The sequence below is a fragment of the Bos indicus genome, chromosome 1, assembly GCF_029378745.1.
Source record: "Bos indicus isolate NIAB-ARS_2022 breed Sahiwal x Tharparkar chromosome 1, NIAB-ARS_B.indTharparkar_mat_pri_1.0, whole genome shotgun sequence".
In the NCBI taxonomy this organism is placed as follows: domain Eukaryota; kingdom Metazoa; phylum Chordata; class Mammalia; order Artiodactyla; family Bovidae; genus Bos; species Bos indicus.
Window position 1 is genome coordinate 70,043,306 of NC_091760.1, and position 26,939 is coordinate 70,070,244.

The 26,939-nt window shown below is 46.1% G+C and overlaps 1 protein-coding gene across 1 annotated transcript in view; it reads right to left on the reverse strand.

Annotated features, from left to right (window-relative positions):
- HEG1 (heart development protein with EGF like domains 1) overlaps positions 1-26,939 on the reverse strand; it is an 83,663-nt gene that overhangs the window by 6,229 nt on the left and 50,495 nt on the right. Inside the window, exons 13-17 of the mRNA XM_070788759.1 lie at positions 23,025-23,159; positions 17,025-17,067; positions 16,853-16,890; positions 6,316-6,403; positions 2,222-2,396 (exon numbers count right to left, since the gene is read on the reverse strand). Coding sequence (XP_070644860.1) covers positions 2,222-2,396; positions 6,316-6,403; positions 16,853-16,890; positions 17,025-17,067; positions 23,025-23,159 — 479 coding nt within the window. The remainder of the gene's footprint in view (positions 1-2,221; positions 2,397-6,315; positions 6,404-16,852; positions 16,891-17,024; positions 17,068-23,024; positions 23,160-26,939) is intronic.

The following is a 26,939-nucleotide window of genomic DNA, read 5'->3' on the forward strand; positions in this document are numbered from 1 at the left end:
TTTTGACTTTCAAAAGGCGTTTCTCTCTGGAGCTCAAAGGCTTTACTTTTTTAAAGTAATTTTATTTATTTATTTATGGCTGTACTGAGGTCTTCATTGCTGTGCAGGCTTCTTATTACCGTAGCTTATCTTATTTAAGAGCACAGGCTCTGGGGCACTTGGGCTTCAGGAGTTGCAACTCCCAGGCTCTAGAGCACAACAGGCTGAACAGTTGCGGCCTGCAGGCTTAGCTGTTTCTCAGCTTGTGGGATGTTCCCTGGTCAGGCAGGGATTGAACCCAAGTCTCCTGCATTGGCAGGTGGATTCTTTACCACTGAGCCACCAGGGAAGCCCCAACACAATGGCTTTAGATCCTCTATGGCATTTAGTGGTACATTACCATCCCAGCTGAGACAGGGGCCTGGCCTTTGCAAGGTTGTCTGGCCACCCATCAGAGGGAGTTAGGACCCCAAAGAAGGAGGCGAGCTGATTCTTAGGGGTCTCTCTGATCAAATCCCAGCTTAATGGGTCATGACTACCTACCTAACGCAAAAGGAGCCCCTAAACTTAGACTCTGCCTCTACAGACTGCTCAGCCTACTGTCTGAAATGAAGACGGGGCTCATTTAAGTTCATGACTGCATCTCTGTAAGACAACTCTTCAGCTATTGGCCTGGGAACATGCAGCAAAAGTGGGTCTTGTGACGCTGCAGGCCTGTCAGCTGCTCTGTCCTGGCGCTGCTCTGAAGAGCCTCTAGAGGAGGGTGTGAGGGTGCGGGTAACCCAGGAGCGATACAGGCTTAGTTTCAGCTGCAGTTACCAGAGGAAAAGAACTTGCCTGACAAGCCAAAGGGAAAGCAAAGCCCTTATGTAGAAATAGGGCTTCCCTGGTAGCTCAGATGGTAAAGAATTTGTCCACAATGCAGGAGACCCAGGGTTCAATCCCTGGGTCTGGAAGATCCCCTAGAGAAGGGAAATGGCGACCTACTCCGATATTCTTGCCTGGAGAATTCCACAGACAGAGGAGCCTGCCGGGACACAGTCCATGGGGTCGCAAAGAGTCGGACACAGCTGAGCAACTAACACTACGGGGAGATACCAACAGGAACATTTGAACCAGATCGATCTTCGTAACTACGGTTATCTTTCCCCTTGTTTCTTTTTGTTTTTCTTCTACGCCAGGTTCAAAATTTTCACAATCTGTTGAAACTATAGCTTCCTTAGCATGAATCGCCTCTCCCATCCAAAGTCTAAACCCACAGGTTAATCTCTATAGCAACCAGAGGGGCTGTGCTTTTAACAGGATTGCCTGAAGTGATTAAGTCCTCACAGGCAAGGTTTCATTGCTGTACCTCTAACGGCTTTGCGTCACCTGATGACTGTTTATTTTCCAGCTCAGGTATCCCTGCCTGTGTCTGCTTTACGGCTGATGCAGTGTAACACAAAAGAACTGAGCAGGCATGGGAATATGACATGGGTTATTCAATGTGGGACAAAAGAAGCAAGGGTTCAAGGTGGTCTCCCATCTTTCCAAATGACCCAGTCCAGGGCCAGACATAGCAAATTATTAAAAACCTATTGAATCTTCTAAACCTTTTGACAAGTGCTGGTTGAGGATGACATTGAATTATTCTCTTTACACTTTTTCCCAGTCCCTCAGTTTCAACTACCAAACCACATGACATAAAGCATGGCAGACAAGAGACAGAAATGAAAGGGTCAAAGACCAAATACCATTAAATTCTTTCTCTATCTTTTAACTTCCAGTTCTATAACTTAAAAGCAAGTTCAGTGACAAGACGTTTATTGCTAGAACCTCATAAAGTACATACTGTGCTCTTTAGAAGTACTCGTCATATCTCAATGTTGAAACTAATAAATACTATGCAAAGAGATAGTAAGTAAATTGAATATTAAATTGTATGAGACAAAGGTATAGGCCACCATTCTCTTTTACCCTTAAAAAGCTGGAGTGTTTTTACTACAACAAAACAGAATCCCTTGCAAGTTCCCTGGTAGCCTGCTGGTTAGGACTCAGCGCTTTCACTACCAAGGCTCACATTTAATCCCTGGTCAGGAAACTAAGATTCTGGAGGTTGGAAACTAAGATCCTGCAAGTTGTGCGCAGTGACCAAAAAACCAAACCAAAACAAACAGAAAAATCCCAAAACAAAAAAACAGAATCCCTTTAATTCTCCAAGGAAGTTGGAGCTAGGAGGTCACTTGGGCATGGGAATACACACCGAGTAATACACGTCTGTCATCTGGAGGAGGTTTTTGGTACTTCCATTCTCATGCATTTCAATAGCTTCTCGGCCCCATTCTTGTGAGCGAGGGTTCTTGGGGTACTCAGCATATGGGGACATCTGGAAATCCCCACTTTTGAAGATAAGTTTGCTTATGTCATTTTTATTCTTTCTGCATGGTAAAAAAAAAGAATTGAAAGTTCTGTGAGGAAATGATATTTGTGAAAATACCATCTAGCTTTTCAACAAGGAAAAACAAACCTAAAGATACCACTGTATTTTTTTTGTAATTGCCCACTGAGAAATGTTGTTATTGTTCTTATTTTTAGTATTTACCTATAAAAATGCAACTAGATGTAAATATATTATATGCAAAAAGCTTCCAACCAAAATGGTCAGGTTACTGGGGGAAGAGAGGACAAAGACAGCTGCAGTGGAGCAGATTTAGACTCTACTGGGGGACAGAGATCACTGTACTGTGGGGGCGGGCAGGGAAACAAGAGTCATAAATTCACAAGGTGCTGGAGCTAGAAGGGCTTGATGGTTCTTTAGTCCAGGGGTTCCCAACCTGCTCCAGGAGCTCTGGGGATGGGGCTTTGTGAAGGATATGACTTCTCTTGGGGTAACAGTTTGCCTCTAGCAAAGCTGGGACTAGAATTCAGGCCTCCCAACTCCTTGGCCAGTGATCTTCCACTTCATGAAGCTGTTAGGGGGGACCATGACAGAAACCGCCACCTGGCCAGGCAAAATAGTAGCCATTTGCGTGAGCTACCTTACAACAGGAGGTCCTGGTAAGGAACTCAGAACTAATGAGCTACCCAACCGGAAGAACTTGGGAAAGGTCAAAAGGAGAGAGGAGACCCCAGTCCATATGTCCTACCGACCTCCCAGAATCCTCCTTGCTGGAGTCCATCTTGGTTGAGTAATGCGTGCACCACCAGGAAGGACTCTAAGTCAGAATGACTGGCCAGAGACAGCCCGGAAACTAACCCATCACCATGAAATCGGAGACTGCGAGCCACGTGGCAGGGCAGTTCTCCTGGGTTCCCTTACCCTGCCCTTCTCTGCCCGGACACCCCTTCCCAAATAAGTCTCTTGCTTTATCAGCATGTGTGTCTCCTCAGACAGTTCATTTCTACATGTTAGCAAGAGCCCACTCTCAAGCCCTGGAAGGGGTCTCCCTTCCTACAATAGAGCTACTTCACAAACCATGAAAATAGTATGTTTTGTTGGCAGAAATGCCCACCTATATATATACCCATATAAATCCTCATGTCAGCAGGGCAGGGAAACCCTAGCACAAGTTCCTTACCATTGAGAGTCCTCTGACTGCAAACTGTTGGAGAATATATTATTCACCTTCTGTAACAGGCCTCAGATCAGACAGTAAGATAACCTGGAGTTTTCCCTCCACCTCACTTTGCTGTAAATGAACTTTCTAGGGAAGACACCACATCATTCAGAATCTTAAAATGTCCAGCCATGGGCCTTAGGTCCTGTCTCTCTTTACAAGCTGAGAACAGATGTGCCTTTGTGCTGCTCCCTGAGGGGTGGAGCATCCGGTCTCAAACAATGCCTCAATGATTCACAACGACCTTCTCCCAGGGACCAACAGTCACAAACTTTCCCCAGATGGCTGTATTACCTGACAGGGTGCTTAGTAGACAGGTGGCTTCTGTGCCCTGCAGAACTCAAGGTCTGTCTCTCTAGCTCCTAGTCTCACACCCAGAACTTTATTTCTACTCGTGCGGTTTCTCTTGGATGCTTTGATGGCAACTTTGTAAACGACAGGTCAAGACTGAACCCTGAAGCCTGCGTCCCTGGGTGGGAGCAGCTGGCCCTCTGCAGCCTTCCTGGAGATAGAGATTATTTTAAAATGCCCTTTGGGTCAATGGTCAAAAAGATAATTTGCTACTTTTGTAGGCACCCTCCATCAGACATGTCAGGGTAATTCCTGCCATTTATTACCATCTAAACCAAAGATCTGAGTTTTCCTTTAAATGAATAACCACAGAGAAGGGAACTGACCCCTTTTTCTTCCTTTTCCATTCAAAACCCAGTCCTATTGCTATCCAGGAAGCCTAGAGCCAAGCTTACTACTGTCTGCTTATCTACATGCCTGCCACTTCTCCATTGCTAAATATTCAGGCAACCCCTTTCATCTTTGTTCGCTTCTTAATTTTCCCATTTAAAGTGTAAAAGTCAATGGCTGTTGGTATCCTCAGGGTTACGCAGCCATCGGTCGTGCAATTTTAGAACAATTTCATCACCCCAGAAATATACCCCACACTCTTAAGCCATTCTTCCCCAATTCTTCCCCTGTCCATCCAGCCCTAGGCAACTGCCAGTCTACTTTGCCTCTCTTGGATTTGCCTATTCTGGACATTCAAATAAATGGAATCATACAGGTATGGTCTTTTGTGACTGGCTTAATTCACACAGCACACTATTCTCAAGGTTTATCCATGTTATAGTGTGATTCAGTATCTCATTCCTTTTTATGGCAAACAACACTCCAACGTATGGATATATCACGTTTTGTTTATCTATCCATCAGCTGATAGATACTGGGTTACTTTCACCTTTTGGCTATCATGAACAACTCCGCTATGAAAACTTATGCACGCGTTTCTGTGTGAATACCTGTTTTTATTTCTTTTGATACACGAGTGGACATGCTGGGTGGAACGACAACTTTGCTTGACGTTCTGCGACTTTTTCAAAGTGGCTACACCACTGTACATTTTCACCAGCAGTGTATGAGTGTTCTACTTTCCCCACGTTCTCACCAACACTTGTTATTTTCTAGTTTCTGTTTGTTTTAGTAACCATCTTAGTGTTTGTGAAGTGGTATCTGATGCTGTCGGTTTTGACTGCATTTCCCTGCTAAAGACATTGAGCATGCTTCCGTAGGTTTATTGGGTATTTGCATATCTTCTTTACAGAAATGACAATTCAAGTTCTCTGCCCATTTTTAACTTGGTTGCCTTTGATAGGGACAGAGTAAAGGAACAAAATAGGTGATTAAACAGTTAATCCCACTAAGGGATCATGAGTAAAGAAAAAAGTATGGGAGACCCTCTATAAGTTAATGATCACTCCAGAAAGCAGGTTTGCTTAACCACAAACCCAAGCTGCCTTGCTTTGAAACAAAACCATGCCACACAAGCACAAGGCATGCCCCAAACAATAAAACAATGGTAAAACAAGACCCACATCCTGCCCAGTAAGGTCAGTAAGTTAATGATTCCCAAGACGTGTTCCCCTGTGCACACTAAAAACAAAAATACAGGGAAAAGAAAACATTATGCTCAAACCTGAGATGGTTTACTATTTTTAACAGAGGTTACCACCCTTCTGCTAACTTAAACAGTGCCATGATAGTCCTGGCTTGATCAAGCAGGAATAAGAAAACTCCCCGTGTGACACGGAGAAGGAGCCGATGACGGAAGCTTGACATCTGCTCAACAATGGCCATCTCCCCTGCCCCATTCTTCTTTTGGTTATAAAACTATGGCCCACTAAGTTCTTAGTGCAGCACCCTCCTGCCCACCTGCTTGTAAACCTCAAAAGCATCCTGTTCTCATAAATCACTTTTCATCCATCACTTTGCTGAATTTTTTCTGCACCAAGACAGAAGAACCTACACTCTACTAAGTCCCAAAACGTGTTCTGTGGTTTCACCTTTTTATTACCGTTGTAAGGATTCCTTATTTTTCTAGATACAAGTCTTTTATTAGGCATATGATTTGCAAATACTTTCTCCTCTTCTGTATGTTGTCTTTTTTCACTTTCTTAATAGTGTTCTTTGAAGTGAAGAAGTTTTAATTTTGATGAAGTCCAATCCCTTTTCTTCTGTTGCTTGTGCTTTTGAATATTCTTTTTTTTTTTTTTTAAGTGAAAATCCCATTTGCTGTCCTTTTCTTTCCCCAGTGGCACTATCTATCATGAGTTTCCCTTTTTTTAACGGTTCAGTCACACAATAGGATTTAATACTATAAACCACCCCACACATTCTTTTAAAAGGGTAAAAAATTGACCCTGGCTTAGCACAGGCAAAGAGGATTAGACTGTGGACTCTTGGCACTCACCTGCAACAGGTAACAATCAGTGCGATGCCCAGGATGAGTAGAAGCCCACCTCCTGCAGCCGCGATCACCACAGTGATAAGCTGATAGGCTAAACAGGTTTAAAAAGGAGAAAAGTGGATTGGGAGCAGACAAAGAATGAACAAAGGAATGCCCCCAAATGGTCCAGTTCCCCACCCCACGGCTACCCCATGCCTCAGCTGGTGACCACTTTTCATTTTCTGGGCCCCCAGCAAAAGCTACTTGGGCCAGTTCTGCAATTTCTCCATCGAAGAGGGAGCAGAATGAGCCAACCCAAAATATGTCTCTTTGGTATATTTGTTATTTTGAGCTGATATTTTTGAGAAACTGCAGCACCAGAGAAGGTCTAAAACTGAGTATTATTAATAGTTACCCTTTTGTAAGGGAAATGTACATTAGAAAGAGACTTGTACCAGGAAGAAAGCTAGTATCAGAGAGAACTTTTTCACCTGAGAGACTTATCTGCTTGACAACCTTTGTTTCCCAAACATTTCCTCTTCTTACTTTCCTATAAACTGCACTTTCCCCTTTGAAACCCTAGACACCTGGCCTTTTTTTCAGCTCAGGAGGGTATGTGAGCCTCAATCATCTGACTGCCTTTTGAGTTTCACATCTTTGTGGGATCCCCATGTGTATTCACAGAATTAAAATAGTTTTTTCTCCTGTTACTCTGGCTTTTAATGGGGGTAGGGATGTCTCAGCCAAGAATCTGGAAGGGTAGAGGGAAAATGACTTTTCCTCCCCTAAACTATTTTGAGACGAGTTCCCCATTCTTAGCCCCTCCTAGAACAGGGGCTCCCAGATTCTACCTGCAGACCAGCCTGATGACATTATTACCAATCCACAATCAGATGAGAAAAATTAGAGATGCATGCATGTATTTTTCAAAACCTAAACTTGTTTGGGTTTTTTTCTTAGTTTTAATACTTCCTAAAGTTTGGTCCTTCTTACTTTTTTCCCTCACTTAATTTAGATGCATTTTTTAATGTGTAAATTATGCCTCCAGTAAAGCTGGTTTCTAAAAAGTAATTGGGGGAAAAAGATAATATTTCCTTGGTTACTTCCCATTCTTTGGAGTTTTCTGAAGTTTTTAAATTGATGGTGATATAAAAAATTTTAAATACGGTTTTAGGTTCTTACTTGGTAAAATAAAAAGAAGACAACCACAATTTTTGATTCCACAATTTTATAAGCATCACTGCATAACCCTGGATAGGAACTAAATAGTCTCAACATATACATATGCATACACACACACACTGAATTTAATTATCAGAAATTAGCAGTCACATAAACAAGCACTTATCATGTATAATAAACAATATAAATTTTAATTAATTGATTTCATACCTGTGTATTTATGTGAAAATAATATTTTCAATATAATCTATTAAATATTCAGGTTGTTTTTTGCTGTGGAAATATGATTATAATTGTGCTTTCAGGCTGTAAGGTCCAGTATGAAAAAAAAAGAGCCAATAATCAGATTTTCTATAGTAAATTAGGATGGAACCATGCTCTTAGGTATTTAGGTAATACCTAAAGTCAAAGGATAATGCATAGAGGTGACAATGGGCAGATTGTGAGAGAGGAGCAAATACAAGAGCAACACAAATACCCCAACCACTCACCTGTCTTTTCCTGAAATAACGAGCACAGAAACCTGATTACTATGAAAAATCATCAGTATTAAGATACCCATGAAACAAAGTCAAACTAAGAAATGAGTTATTTCTCTCCCTCACCTCCTGACACATGTAGTCAAGCTTCATTTTTTAAAAGTGAGGACAAAAGACAAACCTCACGCATGTGTCGATTTCTCTTTATCTCCACCAACACAACCCTAGGCCCCCACTGACCCTTGACCAGACAAAGGTAAACACCTCCCAACTCATGTTTCTGTGCCCAGTGTTGCCCACTCAATTAAAAAACCAAACCTAACCACGGCATTTCCCTGCTTCAAAACACCTAGAGTGGCGCCCTTTGTTCCCAAGCAGAGACCCAAGGCTAGTTCCTGCTCTGCTTATCCCTCCACACCAAGTTCATGTTTTCTCACTTCCGGCAAAACAAGCATGCATTTGTCTTGGAAGTGACCCTTGCAGGTGGCTGCGATTGTGGCAGGTTCCCCTCTGAAACAAGCACCCTAAAAGCCCCCTTTGTGTCTGAAAAGAGACAAAGACAGTGGAGACCAGTGCTTCCCAAACCATCCATGGTCAAGGGCCAGTTTTTTTGGCTCATGCTTTTGGATATTATTTTTAAATAGAGTCTCATTTGTTCCTTTGTCTTTTCCCCTGGGCACCGGCTATCATGAATTTCTTTCTCTCCTTTTTTTTTTTTTTTAAAGAGTCTGCTGCTGCTGCTGCTGCTGCTAAGTCGCTTCAGTCGTGTCCGACTCTGTGCGACCCCATAGACGGCAGCCCATCAGGCTCCCCCATCCCTGGGATTCTCCAGGCAAGAACACTGGAGTGGGTTGCCATTTCCTCCTCCAATGCATGAAAGTGAAAAGTGAAAGTGAAGTCGCTCAGTCCTGTCTGACTCTTGGCGACCCCATGGACTGCAGCCTACCAGGCTCCTCCATCCATGGGATTTTCCAGGCAAGAGTACTGGAGTGGGGTGCCATTGCCTTCTCCTGCAGACCAACACTAAAACACAACGAGGCTCTTCACTTTACAAAGGATCCCATGCTTGGGTGTCACAGCCGCGCTCATGTAAAGGATTCTAAGTGCTTACTTTCTGTTTCTGTACCATCTTGTTACCGTTCACAGCCCCCCACACTTTGAGGGGCGCTGTGTTATGAGGTGGTTTTATATGACTTCAGGTCCCCTTGATTGTGACAAAAATGAAGTTGCTTTTAAGAACGAAGCTATTGGGGAGCTCCCTGGAGGTCCAGTGGTTAGCACTCTGTGCTCTGACTGCCAGGGCCCAAGTTCAATCTCTGGTTGGGGAACTAAGACCCTGCAAGGCATGCGGCATGCCAAAACAAAACAACAAAAGAATGAAGTTACTGTTTTGCTATAAAAGTGAGAACATGCTTCAGGATGTCATCACCCACATCTATGGCTGCCCACAGCACTTAATGGCACAGCTGGGAGCTTATCAATAGGAACCTATGAAGGAGCACCACGAGTGGGGGAACATAGATTCTACACACTCAAGAGTTTGTGAGGACTCTCTAAGAGCATCCAGTCTGGAGGAGGCTATCCTTTGCTGATCTAAACAGCTTTCTGAAGACCCTGGGACACCAGTTCCTCCCACCTCCCAAGGTAAAGGAGACTCTTCTACCAGCAATGCTGGAAGTCGTGCAGCAGTTTAGTCCCATGAAGATCATCTTGCTTGTCAACACAAGTGTCTTGGTTCCCTAGAAATCTGCTCTGGAAACAAGAACTCTGGCTTTTGTGCTGACAACTGGAGATAGCTGAACCGTCTCTCCTGAGAACCAACTTGTTGAAAGGAAACCACAGTTAAGTTTAGACTTTATTCCTTTCATCTCCCCTTTCCTGGAACAACAGTGTAATTAATAAATATGTCATTAGTTTGGACTGTTATTTCCTTATTGACTAAGAAACATTATCCTGTATGCTATAGGCCAGTGCATCTCAAACCCTTCCTGTCCATCTGAATCACCCAGAGGATATGTTAAATCTCAGATGCCTGGTCCCCACCCCAAGAGATTGGATTCAGCAGGTCTGGGCAAGGTCCAAGAAGTTGTATCTCTGGTAAGCTTCTTGGGGATGGAGATGCCATCAACCTGCAGGCCAGACCTTGGGTGGCACTGGCTTAAATTATGCAGGAGAGGAAAGAACACAGGACTGAAAGCCAGAAGACCTCTGTGCGTGTGAGCTCAGGGAAAGCATCTGGGAGGGAACTCACAAAAATGTTCAGACATCAGTGCCACCTCGAGTACTGATGGACTGGTACTTTCTTCATGTTTTTCTGCTTCCCAAACTTTCTTCATGTCTTTATATATAGACACACACAACCTTCTCTAAATCTAGAAATTGTATGTGTATATGTGTACATATATAATATACTTTATACACATACATTTTTTAAGAAGTCATTTGATGGTCTCTGGCAGCTATTTCACTGGAAGCTTGTAACAAGCTTGTAGACAATGTAGTCACAGATCTTTTTTCTCACGTTGCTGTTGTTCGGTCGCTAAGCGACGTCCAATTCTTTGTGACCCCATGGACTGCAGCACGCCAGGCTTCCCTGTCCTCCATCCACTATCTCCCGGAGCTTACTCAAACTCATGTCTATTGAGTTGGTGATGCTATCTAGCCATCTCATCCTTTGCTGCCCTCTTCTCTTTTTGCCTTCAATTCTTCCCAGCATCAGGGTCTTTTCTAATGAGTTGGCTCTTCACATCAGGTGGCCAAAGTATTGGAGCTTCAGCATCAGTCCTTCCAATTAATATTTAGGGTTGGTTTCCTTTAGGGTTGACTAGTTTGATCTCCTTGCTGTCCAAGGAACTCTCAAGAATCTTCTCTAGTACTTTTTTCTCATACCTGCAGTCAAGTCAGCTCATGAACTACAACTGATCTTTCACATTTAAGGACTGATTTAGATTCACGATGAGGTCACACAACGATTACAGTGCCTGGGATTTATACCAACGCCTACTATAATGTTCACTAGTCCTGTAGGTTCCCTGAATGTTCAGGTGAGAGTGAAGGTCATGGGTATTGTCTTAGGGTGGTCTGTTCTATCCTTCCTCCTTTGAAGAGATCCTGCAGAATGATGATCCTGGAATTCTTTGTTTTCCTTTGTCTTCCACATTCCTTGACATTTCTTTATTCTTCTTATGGTTTGATCATAGGTTGCTGTTTTTGTCATTGCTGTTGCCATTTTTCATTAAACCAACTCACTCTGGGCCTTAGTCTTTCCTATAAGCCATATTTGTCCTTGCTTATATGGTTATTTGGAATCTATAGGACTGCCTGCTTAGCCAACCCCCTACTGGGAACTATCTACTCCCTTCCACATGCAGGGTTCAGTGGGGCGGTCATGCTTGTACTTTAACACCATCCCAAGCCACAAAAGTTTCGTCTGGGAGTAAACGCAAGATCCCAACTGGATCAATTAGTTCCTCCCAGGAATCTCATTTTGGAAGACAGAACCTTTTATTTAAAAATGACCAAGGTACTGACACACACTTGAAGCTGTCTGCTGAGCCTGTTTTCCATTGTGAGGCAGCAAGTTTGTGCACAGACCCACAGTAAGAGCCAAGACAGAGATGAAGATGGCTCCATGTTAACATGTGCTCTGAAAAGAAGGTGCCAACCTCCTCTGCTGAGACTCCCCACAACTCCCTGATTCTTGCCACTCCTGAAGTTGGAATTTCATGATTTCCAATAATCCGTCTTCATTGTTCAAGCTAGCTACATTTATTTACCCCAGAAGAATCTTAGTCAATTATGATACTAATTTATAAGAAATAATTTTTATCTGTTCCCCATCCTTGTCCCAGGCATAGCTCCTAAAACTCTAGGAATTTCCTAAGCTTGCAGAGCAATGGTGTCTTTTCTTACATTAGTGACATCTGGATAGCCCTTAGGTAACTCTTGGATGGATGTTTGCTGCCAGGGAAACCAATTTGTGATTAGCCCATTAGAACTTTCGATCCTACCCCCAACCTCCTGGGAAGGAAGAGGGGCTAGAGACTGAATTCAGTCACTAATGGCCAGTGATTTAATCAACTGTGCCTGTGTAATGAAGCCTCCCATAAAACCCCAAAAGGACAGGATTCAGAGAACTCCAGGTTGGTGAAGGTTGGGAAATGAGGGGAGGATGGGAGGGCCAGGAGACGGCATGACATTCCCGGCCCTTCCCCTAACTTGGCCCTGTGCATCTCTTCCATCCAGCTGTTCAGGAATTCTCTCCTTTTATAATAAGCTGAAAAGAAAAGTGAAAGTCGCTCAGTCACGTCTGACTCTTTGCGACCCCATGGACTGTCCATGGAATTCTCCAGTATTTGCCAGAATACTGGAGTGGGTAGCCTTTCCTTTTTCCAGGGGAATCTTTCCAACCCAGGGATCGAACCCAGGTCTCCTACATTGCAGGCAGATTTTTTTTTACCAGCTGAGCCACAAGGGAAGCCCAAGAATACTCGAGTGGGGAGCCTATCGCTTCTCCAGCAGATCTTCCCAACCCAGGAATCGAACCGGGGTCTCCTGCATTGCAGGTGGCTTCTGTACCAACTGAGCTGTCAGGGAAGCCAACAGCTCAGAACTCAAACCAGTGGAAATGCTACGTGTGGCAGGAGTCACTCGTAACACACTGCTCAGGAGGAGGAAGAGATCATTAGTTATCCAGCAGTAAGCTTGAAGTCTCGTGCGTCTCTTCATAAGCTGGCATCTAGTAAAATGTTTCCTGAGTTCTGTGAGCCAGTACAGCAAATCAACGGGCCCTAGGGAGGAGGTCACTGGGACCTCTGATCTACAGTCAGTTGGTCAGAAGCACAGGTGATAACCTGGATGAGGGACTGGGGTCTGCTGGGGAGGGGCGTGGAGTGGGAAAGTCGGCAGGCCCAGCCCTTAAGCTGCGGGATGTACCTGGAGACAGCGTCAGAACTGAGATAACTGGCTTAGTGACATGGAAAAAAATACATCTGAATTGAGGTCAGAACCGTACCAACCTATATGCCTTCCTTTAAAATTAGGCTTCATTACAGACCTTTCTAGGCGGCCACATTCGTTTCACCTTAAAATTCATTTAGGTCTCCCACTTGCCCTCCCACTGTGTTCATTAGTGAAGTGTGATTAGAGTTCTGCCATTTAAATCTTTCCACTCCTCTTACACCATCTCTCCTTTAGAACTCTGTTCACAACGTTCTTTTTTTTTCCTTTTGAAATTTCCCTTTCTCGCATCTGCAGACTGTAAGTGTGGCCGTAGCACACAAGAGTCGGGAGAGTTGCAATCCCCTCTTCCAGGGCTGCTTCCTTTCAGTTCTGACACCAAGTGAGAGGTTTGCTGTTAACTGCATGAGACTTCCAGCTGCCTGATGGATAACTAATGAGCTCTTCCTCCTTCTGAGCAGTGTGTTACAAGTGACTCCTGCTGACACGTAGTGTTTCCACTGGTTTGAGTTCTGAGCCTAATGTAACTACAAGGTGAAGACTTCATACACCTGCTGCCAGACTGTAGGTTGAGAAGACAAGGCAGAAAGATCTTTAAGCTGAATGTTTGGTTTCAGTGGAAGAGGAAGAAGATGCCAAGACATGTGGGAGACAGACTCCACATCCTCCTGACTGCTCAGGGAGCCTGGCAGGGAAGGAGTCTCCACTGGAGAGACGTGGGGCATTGGAACGGAAAGGGTGCCTTACGAAAGGATGTGTCGCAGATAAGGAGGAGGGATGGATTAAAATGTCTGCAGCCAGAAAAAGGTAATCTAGGAAAATTATCTGATGATGTTCTATCCTCACCAAGTGACAGTGACCACAAACAGAAGAATGGCAATACAGAGGAAAAAAAAAAGATTTTAAATTGATAATAAAAGGGGATGGTTAAGTAAATTATGATATATACAGAGTAGAATTTAACAGAACTATCTAAAGTCACCTTATAATTTATGCCAATGAAAACACTGCACAGTTTACTAAGTTCAAAGGCAGGTTACAAAACAGTATCTTCTGTGAGATCCAATTGCTGTTAAAAAGACACACATACAAACTTCTGGTATACTGCTTCTTAAACTGTGAGATGTATGCAAATCTGCCTATTCACTGAATCCAGGAGTCTGGTTAAAATTCTAATTCAGTAGGTCCAAAGTGAAGAGGTTTGAAATCCTGCATTTCTGACAAGGTCCTGGTTGCTGTTGGTGGTCCTATCCACCGCATGTCATACCAGGGATATACAGCAGGGTATTAGCAGTGAGGTTTAATGGGGATGAGACTTTAGTTTTCTTCTTCCCTTGTATCTGTCTGCTAATTAATTTGGATTACAGAAGGAAAATTAATGTACAAGTATTTTTTTATGTTATGAAAAGAAAAAATTCACCTACTTTAAAAAGAGAAAAACAGGTGAAGCAAACTATGTGGTCATGAGAGATATAATAAAATTGCGAGAAGGAGCCTCTATAAAATTCATGCAAAGAAGGAAATGTGCGTGCCTCAGAAAGGCTGGGATGGGGACAAGGGGAAGTGAGGACACTCTGACAACAGCTCTGTAAGAATTCTAGAGCCACAGGACAGCGGTACGAGAAAACAGAGTTGCTGGGATCTGTGGTAGAAACACATACTTTACACAGAAAGGAAATTAAAAGGGGAGGCCTTGCCGCGCCGGGCAGGTGCACACGGACTAAGGGATGTGAGAGCAGAGCTTGTTCTGCCCTCTCCAGTCTGAAGGACATTCTCTATGAGGAGCGACAAGTGAAATCTGTACGCAACTAGAAAGCTAATAGGCTGCAGAAAGGCAGGTCAGAGGCTATGCCTAAAGCCAGAATACAGTAGAGCTGGCTGATTTCCAGGAACGCCACATGCGTGGTTGGACAGAGCAGGGTGCCCTAACTCACAGGGCTTGGGTACCAGAGCACGTGTCCCCAGAAGGCTGCAGAGAGCAGCGTTTCTTTTCTACAAAAGGTCCAGCCTGAGTCAGACCCCCAAGAAGGCATTTAAACTGTCTTTCGTGGTGACAGCAGAAGTGACAGGGGTGGGTGGTTATCTCTGTTATTTGGCACAAAACACCAGGTGACAAGTCACAGACCTCACAAGGCATATCCTCACCTAGCTATCAGCATAGGTGGGGATGAAATTCAGGTGCTCTGATTCCTTAACCCACACCAGGGTTGATCAGAGATGGCATGTGCCATTTATTATCAGTGACTATTAATTGCTTTGTGACACTGACATGCAAATAGATGTCAAAGTCATAAAGTGGTATTCACGCCATCAGAGTTAACCAGAGTCCCCAACAAAACATGGCAGAGAGCTAGCCATCCAGGCCAGAGTCTGCCCTCTGCTGGAAATGACTGTGATGACTCGGATAAAAGGGAGGAAAAGGAAATCTCAGGAACAGAGAGAGATCCTGCTACTCCCAAGACCCCACCCACATCATGCGGAGACATAGGAACTCACAGAACGGTCAGTGGATGTAGCGTACATCATCTCTACATACGTGGTGTTTAATGAGCTCTGAAAAGCAAATCACTAACTGCCACCAAGAGCAACGCGCTACTCCCTTCTTTCAACCCTTTCGAGGGTTTTTCACTGATCCATTTTTGCTCTTCCATTCACAGAGAAATAGGAAGCATTTTCTAGTGAAACCTAGTCAGGGAGCTGTTTGACCACAAGCAAGTGAGAAGTACTGGCTCATCCTACGAGGGGCCGAGGAGCCCCAGGAGGACAGGCAGCGGGGTCCTGCTCCCGGCTCAGCCCCAGCCGGCTACATCTCTCCACACATTGTCGGGTCTCACTCACACTCTTATTAAACCGAGTACAACTGTGATATTGTGCTATAAGAAAGAGCTGCCTAGTCTTCACCCTCCTCCCGTTTCTTGCATGAGAGCTTTAAAAACATTTGGAATTTATGACTGATGGGGTAAAGGTAGCATCTCTTATTAAATAAAGTCATGTCCACTTGTGGGAGAGTAAACTTAAGACTATGGACTGCTGGAAGATTCTACAGAATGAGCGACAAAGCTATTCTAAAGTGCTGACTGTTACCATTCCTTTTTCATCCTATATCCTAGAATTTCTTTCAATAGTTTTGAGGGTCACTTTAACTTCTTAGGTCTCAGGATAAGAAAATGTCAGTGAAAGTGATCTGAAATGAATCCCAACTGCTCTTCTCAGAGAAGTAAATTGAGTGTGAAACATGCCACATGCATGGTCAGTGCCCCTCGACCATTGTACTCCAGGGGCACAGACGTCAGCTAAGATCAGGGGCCTCCCTAGTCTGCATCCAGCCATGACCCCCGCCCTGACGACACTGGTCTAAATGGCCCCACGCTCTCTGTCCTTCTCACTGCCTCCTGACTTGATTTTCTTGATCAAAAATGCCTTCCTGCTCTAAGACTTGCTAGTTCTACAGAGGCTACTGACTAGAGTCTAAATTCTCAGGCTCTATCAAAAACCCCAAGAATCTGATCCTCACATACTCTGCCAACCTAATCCTTCACTCTCTACCTTCCTCTGTCCCAGCCACACCTACTTACACACTGCCCTCCAGAATCACAGGCCCAGACTGGCCCGAGACCTTTGTTCAGGTTGTCCCCTCTGCCTGGATTCCTTCTCCCTCCATACCAGTCACTGCCGGTCTTCTTCCAGTTCCAGCCCCTCTAAGAAGTACCCAGGAGGTTCTTCTATTCTCCTGGGGGTGGTCCCTCCCTCCCAGCCACATTTATTGACTGATACTCCTCTGTCCGGCTATCTAGAAAACTTATCTAGGTAAATAAATAAATGTTGACCTCCCCTACAAACCTCCAGCCCTGGTGAGCACTCTGCTCTCCAGGGTGAGGGCAGGGAATAGACATATGTCACCAGCCCTGCCCACATGGAGCTCGGGACGCCCGCATACTTACGGTTTCCACAGTTGAGACCACCAAGGCCGAATGGGCAACTGCGAGTTGACAGGAAAAAAAAGAACAAGAATTAGTTTCAAATATCAGAAGAAATTACTGAGGCAACTTACCTACATAACTTCTAAATAAGGTTTGGAACAAATTCGTCAGAATAAATGAACATGCTGCCTACCTCATACAGGTTTCGTTTTCAAGCCTATATCCATCTTCACAGGCTGAAAGAGAAAATGAAAATCCATGATCGTGTCTATTAACTTATCTTGGCCCAACTGATGGTTAATAAAACTGGCCACCCTAAAATTCACAAGAATGTTCTAGAACCAAAAGGCTACAAAATAGCTTTGTTGTAGGTTATTTAGTTGCTGAGTCATGTCTGACCCCAACCCTATAGACTGTATGCCAGGCTCCTCTGTCCATGAGATTTTCCAGGCAATAATACTGGAGTGGGTTGCCATTTCCTTATCCAGAGGATCTTCCTGACCCAGGGATTGAACCTGTGTCTCTTGCATTGGCAGGTGGATTCTTCACCACACAGCCACCCGGGAAGCCCACAAATAACTTTAGAATTATCTAAAACCTGGCCTAAATACTGCTGCCAGCTCAATCTTTAATTTTATCAAAAAGACCCCAAAACTTAACCTCTTAGTGATTCTAGCTTCTCAGCTATAAAAAAAAGGATAATAATAATTTTTTTTTATAGTTTCTTGGAGGGGATTAAGGAAAATAAGGCATGCAAATGACTTACCACAGGACCTAGCATGCAGTAACCACTAACTGTAATTGTAACTATTATCTAACATTTGCAATTATTTTTGGAAGTTCTCTGTGGTCCCTGAGTAACTTCCTTCCATAAACAAAAGATAAATGCCTCACCGTCTTTAAGTCAAACCTTCTTTAACCTGCCGTTGGCTCTGTTAGCGCCCTTCCATCAGGAAGTGAGAAAGCCATGGTCCATGGTCAGTTTCCATAAGAGAATGCTCACCCTGTGGTCTGTGTAGTGGATTCTGGACATACCTAGCTGAGCCCTAATCAGCACATCACACAAGACTATAGCTTTGAACCCTCTGGCACTGCGGCTTATAGACCACTGCTTCACTGAAGGCTGTGGGCCAGTCATTCCCCTGCATCAGCAGTTCCTGCACTGCTCTGATTACGGAACATTTTCAGCACTACAATAAGCTGATAGAACATCACGAGCCCTAACATGTGCTTGGATGAAAGTAGATAATAAAAAATAGCCTCTCAGATAAATTCAGTGCTGCAAGGAATGACAGAAATTTGACTCATTGTTAATGTATGATATACGCTGCACACAAGAATCACAGTTAAGTAAAGGAACATAGCACAGAGCAGTAATCTCTAGACAGACAGCGCACACACTGATGGCAACGTTTGAGTGCCAGCAGCACGTGGCTCAAAGGCTGCAGGCCCCACAGATTGAGAGATCGCTCACAGACTTCCCTTCAAGAATCGGTGCGTCCTAACATTTAACTACGTGGGCTTCCCAGGCAGTGATAGTGGTAAGGAACCTGCCTGCCAATGCAGGAGACATAAGAGACTAGGGTTCCACTCCTGGATCGGGAAGATCCCCTGGAGAAGCGCAAGGCAACCCACTCCAGTATTCTTGCCTGGAAAATCCCATGGAAAGAGGAGCCTAGTGGGGCTACAGTCCACAGGGTCCCAAAGAGTCGGACATGACTGAAGCGACTTGGCACGCACACACGTAGACGTGCTTGATGTTGTTCTATTTTTCACTGTTAGACACTAAATGATTCTAGCATCTATTTTATTGTCATAGACTATTGACATATCACTAGAGTCTTACAGAATGGTGTGGGAAATACTGTTCTAAATAACCTAAATTCTCTCACAGCAGATCATGAGAGCTGTGAGCCTGCACTGCACTGTTTCAGCTCCCCTGGATTCACTTCTCCTGAGCTACACTTGCTTTATTAAAGGCAATCTTTTAGTAGCAGCAGCCCCAGGCATAGCCTAGGGTATTTATCACAGGCTATCATGGATCACATTGTGGACTTTCCAGAGAAACTTCTCTTGGGTCCCAGGATCTAGAAAAATGGGGATGGTCCTAAAGAACTATTTATTTTATGGTTACTATTTTTTTCCCCCAAATCACGTTTCTCTCTTTGCCTTAGCGTCCCAGATGTTCAGAACTCGAGTGAGTGCCTATCTTTACCAAACAAGTGAGAACTTAGGGTATATCTTTTTGTATGTTCATGTTCCTTCTAGCCTCAACAAAGTAGTCATTGTATTTCTCCTTCAACCTTATTTACCTTTTAAATTAAATCTCATTTTGTTACAGTGAATTTTCATTAGGTGCTTCAAATCATTTTTGCAATAAGTTTGAGTATGATCATCGGAGAAGGCAATGGCACCCCACTCCAGTACTCTTGCCTGGAAAATCCCATGGATGGAGGAGCCTGGTGGGCTGCAGTCCATAGGGTCGCTGAGGGTCGGACACAACTGAATGACTTCACTTTCACACATTGGAGAAGGCAATGGCAACCCACTCCAGTGTTCTTGCCTGGAGGTCCCAGGGATGGGGGAGCCTGGTGGGCTGCCATCTGTGGGGTCGCACAGAGTTAGACACGACTGAAGTGACTTAGCAGCAGCAGCAGCAGAGTATGATCATACCCATTTCAGGAAGGAGGAACCAGGCCCCGCGCCCAAATCTTTGATGACTTTGAGTAGGCCTCACGTAGGGGTGGGTGGGTGTGGGTGTGGGTGCCTTGCTGAGTTGTGTCTGACTCTTTGCAACCCCATAGACTACAGCCCACAGGCTCCTCAGTCCAAGGAATTCTTCAGGCAGGAATACTGGAGTGGGCAGCCATTCTCTTTTCTAGAGCATCTTCCCCACCCAGGGATCAAACCTGAGGTCTCTTATGTCTTCTGCATTTCAGGCAGATTCTTTACCATCTGAGCCACCAGGGAAGCCCTTACTCAGGTGGACCTTCTCTAAGGAACAAGCAGAGCACTCCTGTCTCCCTGGAGTGGAAGTGCCATGCCTGGCAGTCCCCACACTACAGCTGGGTCATGGGAGCAGGGAAAGCTGCCCTTGGGTGACCCTTGGCTCTGACTGCAGGGCAGCCACACAGGGACTGGAGATGCCCATGACTCATCCCCACCCATCTCAGCCCCAAGGCAGGTTGATGTCACACTAGTCTGTTCTGTTCTGAACATTTCTTCCTGGAAAAGTTTTTACATCAGCTCTACTGACCCAACCCTCATTTGCTAGGTAGGAGCTTTCCACACCATGGCTGTCATCCACCCAGATGTAAGGTCCTTGTGTTGTCCTGTCTGTGAGCTGATGGGCTGGGCTGTTTTCACGTAGCTTCAGAAGTGGCCTGGCTTCCTGGTATAATGATATTTCCTTAGTTCAGATGGGCCCATTCAGTCATTCATCAAAGACCGACTGCTACCATGGGCCTGGTACCATGGGCTACCATGGGCTGCTCTCAGGCTCTGGGAGGGAAGCCTTGTCACAGGGCACTCCAGTGGGCCTGAGGACCCAGCTCCTCGTCTCCACACCCTAGAGTGACCCTGACCCACACAGCACTGAAGATGAAATCAATGTGGCAGTATTCATATATGCCCGAAGTGGGCTCCCCCTATTGATATGAACATAAGCACATTCAGGCCTTCTGGCCTTTTAACATAAAATCAGTACATGGTAGAGTCTTTAGGCTTTTTTGCTCCCTTGCAGGAAACCAAATCAAGACCTGCCAACCTTGTCCTATCATATTTGCTGCCTATCGTCCATTTGTTTCTTCAACAGACGTTTGTGGAACCCCACAATGTACAAACATATTCTACAGACAGCCACCCACTTCCCTGGTGGCTCAGACAGGAATGAATCTGTCTGCAATGCAAGAGATCTGGGTTCGATCCCTGGGTTGGGAAGATCCCCTGGAGAAGGGAAAGGCTGCTCACTCCAGTATTTTTGCCTGGAGAATCCCATGGAGGCGTGCTGAGCAGCGCTGTGAACTTCACACATCAGCCTAGACCTCACTGCGAAGTATCAGTCACTTAGCAGTGTTCAACTCTTTGGGACCCCATGGACTGTAGCCTGCAAGGCTCCTCTGTCCAAGTATCTGCAGTCTAGTCAGAGGAAGAGACTTGCTAATGGGTGGTTGGGATCCATCAGGATGTCTGCATGATGGAAGGAAGCTACAAGACATCTATCGGAAGGACACCTACTTTAATTTTACATGAGGCTTTGAAAGTCTGGTAAAGACATTTTATGTGAGATAGTAGGAAGTATGTGTGTGTGTGTACAACAAAAAACAATATGCAGTTGCTAATATGCAACTGTTAATTGTAGAGATTTAGAAAACACACACCCACATGCCTTTATCCTCAGTTTACACCAGGGATTTTACCCACATTTGAGGTGTCCTAAAGAGAACTCCTTTTAACCATCCCTGTGCTCCAGCACCAATGGCCAGAAGATGTCACTGTAACCCCTCAGAACCCAGCCACAGGTCTGTGGCCCAAGGAGCTCCAGGATCCATTCATGGAGCCCTGATTGTCACGGATGAAAATCTAACCAACAGGATGCCGCAGAAACCAGGCTAAGTAGGGCCTTGGCCGTAAGCCCAAAAGCTAACCACAGCTTCCTTATTCCGATTCTTGGGTCACTACTTAACACACATAATGTTGCTGGTGCCTGTGTCCCTGCAAATGGTAAATCTTCGGCAGCTCTGCTATTGCTAACGCTAGTCTGTAAGCGACACAATTAGGAAATTGTGGACTTGCCCAGAGAGGTAAATGACTTAGGCCAGTCAGAAGCAGAGGTGGCAGGGCTACTCTTGAGACCACCTGAAACTGCACAGGCCCTGTGCACAGAAGCCACCACTCCTTGGCCCCAGCACACGTGGATGTCAGCAGATGTCCCCTGCCCGCCCGAAGTGGGCTCAGTGCCCCAGTTAAGACAGGCCAGGAGCACTCTGCATGAAACCAGGTAAGAAGGAACTAGGAAGCAGCATCTCCACATCAGAGTGGTAGACTGGCGGGGTGCTGAGCAGTGCCCTGAGTGTCAGCATCAGGCCCGCTGCCCCAGCGTAGGCCCCTTCTCCAAACCCTGCTCAGGGCTGCATGCAGAGCCGAGAAGCTGCACTTTTAAAGTACCTAAGTCAGAGGGTCCGAAGCTCAGGATACAGCACTGCCCTGAGATGCATTTTTATCCTCTCCTCTAACAGGAGGCCTTGACGGAAATAAGTGGCATGTCACCTTCCCTAGGACACCGTTTTCACTCAGATTCCAGTACATCTGTCACTGGCAGGTGTTGACTGAGCAGGAAAACTGGGCCACACACGTTCTCATGTGATGCGAGGCCTAAGGCTACATGACACCTTTATGTTGCCAGTTTTCCTGTGACTGTGAATTGCAGCAGGCTTTCATAAGTCAGGGTATCCAGTGCTCTGGATTTTAATACATTTTATTTTAAAGCAGTATTCGTGCACTGTATTCACTGAACAGCCCATGTATGAAACTGGATGAATTTAATCCTCACCCAAAGGTTAGCAGAATCAGGTTTCTGACATAAAATCTTTTAAACCAGAACCCACTGGTTCAATAATAACCTGGGTAAAACACAAGAGCAAATGCTGATGGCTTACAAAGTACCTCCATAACCACTGCCTCTTTAATTCCTAGAATATCTGATGAAGCCTCACTGCACCCACTGCACAGAAGAGGGAACTCGGGCTCAGCGAAGCAAAGTGACTTGCCCGAGAGAGGACGGGCAGGCAGAAGAGGGTTCTGACTCAGGTCTCCCAAGCTGCCAGCTACTGCTAAAGGGTACACCCCTGCCTTCATGCTGGTATTTCCATTTTAAAAGATTAGCAGACAATAGAATAAAGCTTTAGGAATTAAAACAGTAATTTTTCTAACTTCCTTTAAGTAGGAAAAAAAAGAAAAGGCCTGGCCACCCCAGGCATTCCATTCTTTTTTCTTTTCCTTTGAATCTGATTGGCCAGACTAGTGCGCACCAGTCAGAGATAATGCTATTATTCCAAGGAGATAACAAATTCAACCCTGCTGGGAGCCAAACAACCAGGACCAGTTACCCCCAGATTAGAACAGTCACCCCCAGAGCAGACAGAGGCCCCTCCCCACCATCCCTCGGGCCCCAGGGCCCCAGACCTGCTGCTACCTCGACAGGAGTGGTCCATCTTGTTGAACTGGAAGTAACCAGACTTGCACTGGCACAGCGCGACCCCGTCCAAATCGGTGCAGATGGAGGTCTCCTTGTCACATTCTGGAGTCTTCCGCTTGCACAAGCTGCCCGCTGAAATGGAAAAACAAGACACTGAAACAAAACAAAACCTCCTCCATGTCAAACACTTAGATGCATGAACTTTCTATTTCAAGAGGCTCAGAGAACAGTTTCCAAAAGAGCCTGCATGAAGTGCACTCCTCTCAGGGGGCCCTTCTGCACTGCCTTCTTCCACTCCTTCCCCGGGGCTGGCCCAGCCTGTTACTAAAAGTTTACACAGCGTGCCACAGGGAGAAAGCAAACCCAGAAGAAATGGGGTGGCATCCCCAACTCCAGCATCCCCTGCAAATACAGCACCCAATAGGTGGGGTCCTCTGCACCTTCTCACTCAAGGGCTGCAGTGGAGAACCAGCCCAAACCCAGAAAGCATGCCCCTGCCCTCTCAGGGAAGAAGACCTGTCTCAGCCCACTGCTGCCGAGTAGACTTGAGAAGAGGAGTGGAATGTAATCTGGGTATCTGTGCTCCGTCACTGTCCGCCTCCCCTGCGCCTGGGGCTGGCTCGGCTCTGGGTGGCCAGGACCTGGTGGGACTGGTCACACACTCAGGCTTGACACACACATGCTGAAGGTGGCACTCGACAACCGGTTACCGGGCCGAGAGGGCGCTCACCCTTCCCTGCTCTGCCTCCCTCACTTTAGCCTCAGTTCTTCTATGTGTGCATATCCACCTGGCTTTGTCCAGCCCTGGGCATGTGGGCCATGCTCATTTCAAGGACAACAAAGAACTCTTTCATGATCATCAAAGAGCATTCACTGAGGCGCGTGTGGCCCTCTGAGGTTGCACACAGTGAATCCTCGCTTGGGCTGTATGTGGCAGGCCCTCTGTGAGGCTGTAAACAGCAAGCCCTCTGTGAGGCTGTAAACAGCAGGCCCTCTCAGAGGCTGTATACAGCACGCCCTCTGTGAGGCTGTAAACAGCAGGCCCTCTGTGAGGCTGTATACAGCAGGCCCTCTCAGAGGTTGTAAACAACAGGCCCTCTCAGAGGTATAAACAGCAGGCCCTCTCAGAGGCTGTATACAGCACGCCCTCTGTGAGGCTGTAAACAGCAGGCCCTCTGTGAGGCTGTATACAGCAGGCCCTCTCAGAGGTTGTAAACAACAGGCCCTCTCAGAGGTATAAACAGCAGGCCCTCTCAGAGGCTGTATACAGCAAGCCCTCTGTGAGGCTGTAAACAGCAGGCCCTCTCAGAGGCTGTATACAGCACGCCCTCTGTGAGGCTGTAAACAGCAGGCCCTCTGTGAGGCTGTATACAGCAGGCCCTCTCAGAGGTTGTAAACAACAGGCCCTCTCAGAGGTATAAACAGCAGGCCCTCTCAGAGGCTGTATACAGCAGGCCCTCTCAGAGGCTGTAAACAGCAGGCCCTCTCAGAGGCTGTAAACAGCAAGCCCTCTGTGAGGCTGTAAACAGCAGGCCCTCTGTGAGGCTGTAACAGCAGGCCCTCTCAGAGGCTGTATACAGCACGCCCTCTGTGAGGCTGTAAATAGCAGGCCCTCTGTGAGGCTGTAAACAGCAGGCCCTCTGTGAGGCTGTATACAGCAGGCCCTCTCAGAGGTTGTAAACAGCAGGCCCTCTCAGAGGCTGTAAACAGCACGCCCTCTGTGAGGCTGTAAACAGCAGGCCCTCTCAGAGGCTGTATACAGCAGGCCCTCTCAGGGGTGTAAACAGCAGGCCCTCTGTGAGGCTGTAAACAGCAGGCCCTCTCAGAGGCTGTACACAGCAGGCCCTCTCAGAGGCTGTATACAGCAGGCCCTCTGAGAGGCTGTACACAGCAGGCCCTCTCAGAGGTGTAAACAGCAGGCCCTCTCAGAGGCTGTACACAGCAGGCCCTCTGTGAGGCTGTGCACAGTGAACCCTCTCTCGGGTTGAATGGGTTGTATACAGCAGGCCCTCACGAGGCACTAACCAGCAGGCCCCTTCTGAGGTTGTACACAGCGGACACAGTGAGGGTGCTTTTACCATCTAAGATAGGTCTGGACAAAAAGCACACGTAATTGGGATTTACAGACAACAGAACAGAAACATAAATCAAGGGATAGTGGAGAGTATCTTATTTACACCATTTACAGACTGACGTACACCGCTGGTTTTGGTGGGTGTGAACAAGTTCAGCGTGGGGACAGAGCTGAGCAAGGGCCACGGGTGCACACCGGGCAGCGAGGTTTGGGCTCCCTTCTCCCACCTGAAGGCCACCACCACCTGATGCAAAACCCAAACCAGGTGCCTGCTCTTCACGCGGCAAAACTGCGCCCCTCCCAAGCTCAGGCAGGCTCGTGTGACCCCGGACCCCTCCAGGGACCCCGGCATCTGCCCCCTTGTCTGAGTCCTGAGAGCTGGGGGCCTATGGGTGGCTTGCTCACAGGGAGGTTAGCTTAGGACACAGCTTCAGCTCTCGGTGCTGAATTTCCTGTCTTTATCAGTGGAAGCTGGCGTGCTAAATCAGAACCCTATTTGTGTGTGTGATAGAATTTCCTTTGTTTATTGTAAAAGGTTTGCATTTAAGGGAGAAAAATGAAAAATGGAAAATCTCACCAAGCAAACTGTGAAGCTGGCACAGAGGGCGTACGAAAAGGCCACAATCTCTCATCTAAACGTTTTGAAGTCTTAACATAAAGAAATACCTCCAGCACAAAAGGCAATTCCAGGCCGGTACTAGTTTGTGCAGCAGCCAGTCTGAGCTGCCTGGGCTGATTAGATATTTTCTGGAAGCCAATGTCATGTTTTCCCTCTGCCCTGCCCGCAAAGCCCGCCTGCAGGCAAATACCACTTGCCTTGCTGAAGCGACTCTGCCCTCAATTGAAGCAGATTCCCTCGAAGGCAGGCGAAGCTGGCCCTGGCTTTGTGACGGAGGGGTTGCTGTCCTACAGATTTTTAATATTTTGTCATCAATCCGTCAAATAGAACCACATATAATGCAGTTTTCATTTTAAGCCTGGCGATGTGATTTTTCTGCATCCACAATTCCCATGGTCCTTCCTGGGCATAACATCCGCCAAACAGACAATGAGAACTGATGTAAATCTAAGGCTGGGGCACTCCTCTGGGGGGTTTCCAAGGACTCGAAACCTCTGGAGAGATGAGAGCTACAGTTCTTTGAAAGGCGAGGAAGTAGATGTTTTGTGAATTGAAAGGGAAAATCCCGCCCATCCAATGGCAGCATCCAGGGTAGCCCACGGCCTCTCATATGCTGGGAACAACCAGATGACAAAACCTGACCGCTTCTGCTCATCCAGCCCGACTCTCGAGCACTCAGAGAGGTGAGTGAGACACCAAACACAGGCTGGCAAAACCTGGAGAAGCCCTGGGAGGGCAAACAGAGAAGGGAGGCCGGGTTCAGCCAGGAGGCTCGGCTGTCTTTGATCTCAGGGGCTCGGAAAGCAGAGTCAAAGAACAGGCACCAGCCCCTGTGTGGGCAGAAATATATGGGAAATCTCTATATCTTCCTCTCAATTTTTCTATGAAACTAACACTGCTCTAAATATTTTTTTTTAAGTCTTTAAAAAATAAAAAGCATGGGACTTTGGCAAGGAAGCAAGGGAAGACAGGAGATTTCCCATAAGCAGCTGGAAGAAGGAGGGCCACAGCATGAGCAGGGCAGCCACCGGTAGGGCCTTACAAACCCATATATCTGGCCACTTGATTGGCAAGACATGAAATGTGTTCACTGAGGACAAAGTAACCTGATACAATGTTGACCATGCAGAACACACAGCATACGTGTTTTATGAACTGAAAGGTGCCCTTTCCCCTTTCTGGGAAGGAAAAAGCAGGACCTTTGCATCACTGGCAAGAA